The sequence below is a fragment of the Glossina fuscipes genome, unplaced genomic scaffold (assembly GCF_014805625.2).
Source record: "Glossina fuscipes isolate IAEA_lab_2018 unplaced genomic scaffold, Yale_Gfus_2 60139, whole genome shotgun sequence".
NCBI classification, from domain to species: domain Eukaryota; kingdom Metazoa; phylum Arthropoda; class Insecta; order Diptera; family Glossinidae; genus Glossina; species Glossina fuscipes.
Genome location: NW_024002642.1, coordinates 1 through 5,680, shown reverse-complemented (window position 1 = coordinate 5,680; position 5,680 = coordinate 1). Strand labels below are relative to the sequence as shown.

Sequence of the window (5,680 nt, the reverse complement as noted above, 5' to 3'; positions counted from 1 at the left end):
AAAAAAAAGGCTACGCTACTAACGATTTTTTCTTGCAGGTCTTGCAACGAAACCCAGCAAGTGTCAACACCACCAGCAACAGAGCGAGCGTACCATCACTTCAGACGACGCAAAGGGCAAGTGGAATCAAATTGGTGGGTGTTGCCGTTCCTACGCAACCCAATCAGAAATCAGAATACAACAACAATCTTTGTAACGTCATTACCAAACTAATGGTCGGTGTATGCGAATGGGCTTTTTAAAATTCAAATAGAAACAGGTTGCTCCTAATTTTTGTATGCAACATTACTCCCACATTTCTTAATTTAGGATGTCGCACTCTAGCTCACTTATGAATACTAGAGACAATCACAGCGAGTACCCGCGTCTTCTTCCAGGCAATGTCTATTTAACCAATATAATTACATGGTGGCCGTACCAAGCATGATTAAACCATTACAACACACAAGCCTATCTGAGCATATATTTAAGTAAACAGGTTTGTTTTCGTACGAAGTATTTCATTGTGGAAGGAAAGCCAATGGAAAGTTGATATCAGTCAAGTTAAATATTGTCGAATTTTCTTCCTTAAATTAAATTTAAGATTAAATCTCTTATGTATTTTAAGTTTAGTAGCCTCCTTGTATGAACCACAAAGTAGACCGCATAATGTAAAACAAGGATGGTTATGGTTCGAAGCTACGATAAAAGCTTTGAATGAGATTCTGATTAATTGGCAACACAGACTGGTAACGACGGGAGGAGCATATTTCTATTTCCTGCTTCCGTTTTTCGCAACCGGTTTGCTCGTCATGTGAATTAAGTGAGGTAAAAGTAGTAGGTAAGCAAGAACTCTCAGTTTCATATGAAGTACTTTTTTAGGCGCAAGATACAACTATTGAAATGATTATTAAAAATATTTATAACTTGTGAACTTAAATAAACTTAAGACCATCGGTGTGGTACAAAAGTGTCGACAGTGCCACTCTCCTTTATACGCATATGCAGAAAATCGAATGTTAAGTGAGAAATTATTTGAAGAAATAATTGGTGGCTAGGTCTCATGTTAGTGGAGCAACAAACTCGTAAGAGCGAGAAATGCAAAGAGAAGAAGAACAAAGCTACTTAACGACATAAGAAATGATAAACTATGGTGTTTGAGTATAGTCAAACGATGCCCGGTTGAGACAAGTAATCGTGCTTTAGGTTAGCGTAAAGAATGAAATTAACGTCGTTTTGTTTTGTAAATTTCATTTCATTTAATGTGATAGACCTTAAAAATTACAAAAAAATGTTCTCAATTAGCAGATTGAACGAAACATCAATTATTTACCTGTCAATCTTTTATAATTTTTTTTAATTTAAATTTCATCGTAGTGCCGTGTTTTTGGCGGGGTAAAATTATCATTCTTCTTAGACGAGGATGTACATACCGGAAGACATTTTTAGTAGACTGTTGCGCGACAATCACTATTAAACACAATTGTTTAGTTTTCATCAACGTGAAGCCAGCGGCATATAGCGAGAAGTCTTGATCAGTCTACTGGAGTATCCCCTATGTCGAGACCAGAGGTGACTATTATTTGGAAACTCAAAGCTTTCTTTGTTTAATCATATCAATAAATTATTCATCAAGTTTTTAAGCAATTAATAACGAGATGCTGCAACATGTTCGAATAAACAACCAATACAGAATATGACGCCCAGATTAGTTGACTACCTAAACAAATATTTACTGCTGCCACTACATGATAGACATCTGCTATTGAAATTCAACCATAATAGTTAAGTCAGCATAACCATAATATTTAGATGGAATTAAAATAACTGGAAGTTATAAATTAGGATGCCCATGTAGAATAAGTGCTTTTTGTAATTGCACATTAATGAAGTAATAATTAATTTAGGGTGCACATTGGTGCATCATGCACTTTTATGAGTGAAGAACAGTTGATATTCGATATGATCTGTAGACTTAAGTTAAAAACGTATGTTCTTGGGAATGTGGGCAAGACGACAGATAGGCGAAAGAATTGTAACTATCTGCTGCTAATCACAAACTTTTAAGTGCGTCTGATGCATATTTCTTGATACGATTAACCGAAAGACAAGTGTAATCTAAAAATAGCACATTTAGTGCAAAATTACTCTTAAATCTTTTCTTGTCTTCTAATGGAATAATAATAAAATTCATTAAATATTTCTTTTCTTGCTAAGATGTAGCAAATATTTTGACATTATGCACGTGTTTTCGCATTCAAAACATTTTGTTGCAACTATAGTCAATATTTCTTAAAGTAAATTATATGTTTTTGCAGCTATAATTATTTTTTCAGACTAATTATTTCGATTCCTTACTTATAATACTTCCTAGTTTTAATAAGATCAGTTAATTTCTATTTATAACACTCACCACTACATTATTAATAGACCGCTTTAAATTAAAGATTAGTTTCTGTTTCGACGTATTAGTATGATTTCGCCGCATCATTCTTTAGTTGTGCTTGACGAAAATTCGATGACTTTTTTTTGTCAGCTTGCAGCATTCACAGCACAATTGATCTGGAATTGGAAAGATTAACTTTTATGAACTGGTATGAAGAGAGCAATATTTTTAGCCATTTAAAGAGAAGAAAATATATGAACCCTCATTATTAGAAACACTACCTTAATCAAAAAAATTTTTTTCTATTCATTATGTTACATAAACTTTAGAGAAACGAAAAACTACTCTATTACTAAATATCGCTTCCCAAACAATAAACTTACCTTTTCAAACAACTGCACTTGTCCGCAAATTCGATTGTAAATGCAACTGGTTAAAACGACCATAGTTGGAATTGCAGCCAATGTTATTGGAATGTTAAGGCGGGTAGTGAGCAACGGCCCCCTCAACTAACTTAGTCGCAGCCGTTATAAGACAATTCATTGCCCATATTATTAGACACATAATCTAACGTTTTGCGTCGTTGCCGTTGCCTTTCAGAAACTTTGTGGCCTTTTCTATCAAGTCAGTGATTTCATAAACTAAACGTGGGGTGGCACAGGTGAAGGTAGTGCCTGCTTTATAAAGTTCGCTTGCAGTGATGGTTGGTTATGCAAGGCAGATTGCTTTTGCAATTGATTACTACTATTGTTGATATTTCCCTTCATACCGCTTGGTATAGGTGAATATGGATAAATTTGTCTAACTTTTGTTTCATAACAAAATTTTGTTTTCATTACTAGTGACTTTCATGTTTCCTGCTGTTCCATTCTCTACGATCGCTATTGCTGGAGGCATACCTGATGTCAGATCGCCTGTTCCAATCGATGAGCAGCCGTTAAAATTATTGTTAGCATTTTGCTGTTCATATTGCCTTTGCTGCATGGGCAGCATGGGTTGAATTCGCTGTAGTTGTTGTGATGTTATTGTTATGATCGTTATATTGTTGCGAAGAAGTGACGATATTAACATTACTACAAGTTGGCATCCGCTGTATGAATCGGATACTGATCTCTGTTGGTGTTCGCTGTTGTTGTTGCTGGTGCTGCTGTTGTTTAACATGGTTACTAAAACTGCAATGCGATATTTGTCGGGGTATATAGTCGATTCGCCTTTGATAAGTTTGACTGTGATTTGCTGGTGTTGTTGTGGTGTCGCCCGTGATGTTGTCACAATTGCTTGCTGTTGAGGAAAACTTGAATGTTGTTCCAAGATGGGGCGTGGCGTCTGCCTCTTCTTAAGGGAGAGCCCTATCACCACTCCTATATCTTTGCTTTCCGACATCGGTACGTCGATTCCTTGGCCGGTAGGTACGGGTCATGTGTCAACATTGGCCACTATAGGACTCGCAATTTGTTGACCAGGTTGCTGGCGGTGGGTGAAGACTTGTAATGGACGCTGCTTCTTCGAAATCGATCGCCATGTTGTCCTTCTAGTGCGCGTGGTTGGTCTCGTAGACCGCAAGGTACCCCGACTCTACCAGGCTGTAGTCTTGGCGCCGTATGTACCACAGGTAATCGGGCTGCACATTCATGTAGATACGTTCTAATTTTTGCTCTTCCGTTATGGCGGTATGACGCATCAGGTCTTGCAAGAAGAGCATATAATCTTGAAATAATGCCGGTGCCATTTTGCTGTTCGGCCCCGGTATCGTCGCTGGTACGTGCAGGGGTTCGGCGCCCGTCGATGAGTGAAAAAAATCCCGTGGTAGCTGCTGTTACCCCCGCTGCTCTTGTTATTATTGCTCCGTCCGCTAACGATTAGTTGGTCGATAAAAGTAACCTTCACATCATTCAATTACTACTTCTCAAATTCGTTGTGTTCCTTTTTTTTCTTTGATGCTTCACTAGTACTCTCTATTAATCGTAATTTAGAGCTAACTTTCCAAAACAGAACGTTAATCAAATTTACTGAGATTTAGATATTTATTTATTTTGGGCAATATAAATTTAAAATGTTCGCTGCTTTTACTATCCTATGAAGTTAAATTTTCTCACTGTAATTCAAAATATAGGGACGTTGCTGTGAAAGAAAACACGCTACAAACACTCCTCGTTATGTTTAGCAAAACTCTGCTCACAACATTTTTTTTAAATTCCTGTTTTTTTTTAAATTTCTCACTACGCGGTTAAATTTTAGTTTCCGTATTTGGGAAAAACTATAAAAAGATTTTTCTATTATTTCACAAGCAATAATTATTATTCGTAATTAGGAGCTAACTTTCAAAACAGAACGTTAATCAGGTTTACTGAGATTTAAACATTTGTTTATCTTGAGGCAATATAGATTTAAAATGTTCGTGAAGTTAACTTTCTGGTTCAAGTGCCTGAATACAATTTTAATAAAAAATTCCTCAGTAGATCACATAAGTTTTTGACTGAGGATAAAATATTATCTATAGAATCGTAATTTAAGGACAAAAACCCTGGTATCCGACGAACTGCCCCGAGAAAAAGGGAAAAAGGCTTTGCTAACTCCAATGAGATGTGCCCCACCGCTCTGAGATTACGAGTCTCATGCTCTACCGATTGAGTTGCCATAGTGGCCATCAAAAGCAACAGCGAACAACAACGTTTAACTCAGAATTTGTATTTCAATTAAGTTGGTTTTTCTTCTAAAAGAGACTCAATAAGAAGACTTTAACATGCCGAAATAAATAATTAAAGAAATAAAGTACGATTCTTTATTAACTGGTACCACCTTATGCTGGATTTTATACTAACTCTTTTTATATCGTAACATGGGATTTGCTAAAAAGCACGTCTTTTAGTTTGTAACGTCCGCGAGCAAAGTTCAGGGAGGTATGTAAAGAGAAGAGAGGAGAGAAAAATCATGCAAAGAAATTCGGTGGTGAGTTTTTTTTCTCGTTTGACTGATCGTGAAAGAGGTTGAGTTGTTGCTTTCATTGATAGGAGGGAATTGGTCTCGTGTGGTTATTTTCGGTTTTAAAGAAGCGGTTGCGGTTGGAATTGCAAGTGATCTTCGACTCTGAACGGTATGCGCGTGAAAATAAATGAAATAGTGTTCATAAATAAATGGCCCTCACAAACTATTAATGAATAAAAAATTATATAGTGTAAATGAAAGACCTTTTTTTTCATTAATTATTTTCTTTTTATTATTATTTAATGTTTTTTTGTGATGCGGAATCACGGGCCGAGGGCAACCGCTCTACCGATCAAGAGCTAGGCCGGGTTCTCAAAAAAACGTTACAAG

General features: G+C 36.4%; 1 protein-coding gene across 2 annotated transcripts; it reads right to left on the bottom strand.

Moving 5' to 3' along the window:
- Positions 1–12: 12 nt before the first annotated feature.
- Positions 13–5,674, bottom strand: LOC119643301. 2 transcript variants are annotated; one of them, XR_005248263.1, is made up of 3 exons: positions 2,749–5,674; positions 2,393–2,541; positions 13–1,534 (listed from the first exon to the last, which is right to left on the bottom strand). XR_005248263.1 is itself a non-coding variant. In XM_038042644.1 (2 exons), the coding sequence occupies exon 1, from the start codon at positions 3,746–3,748 to the stop codon at positions 3,179–3,181; it is 570 nt and encodes a 189-aa protein (XP_037898572.1). In that variant the 5' UTR covers positions 3,749–5,674; the 3' UTR covers positions 2,335–2,541; positions 2,749–3,178. The 2 variants fall into 2 exon arrangements, 1 of the variants encoding a protein (XP_037898572.1); XM_038042644.1 differs by lacking the exon at positions 13–1,534 and having other exon boundaries at positions 2,335–2,541.
- Between the last annotated feature and the right edge of the window lie 6 nt (positions 5,675–5,680).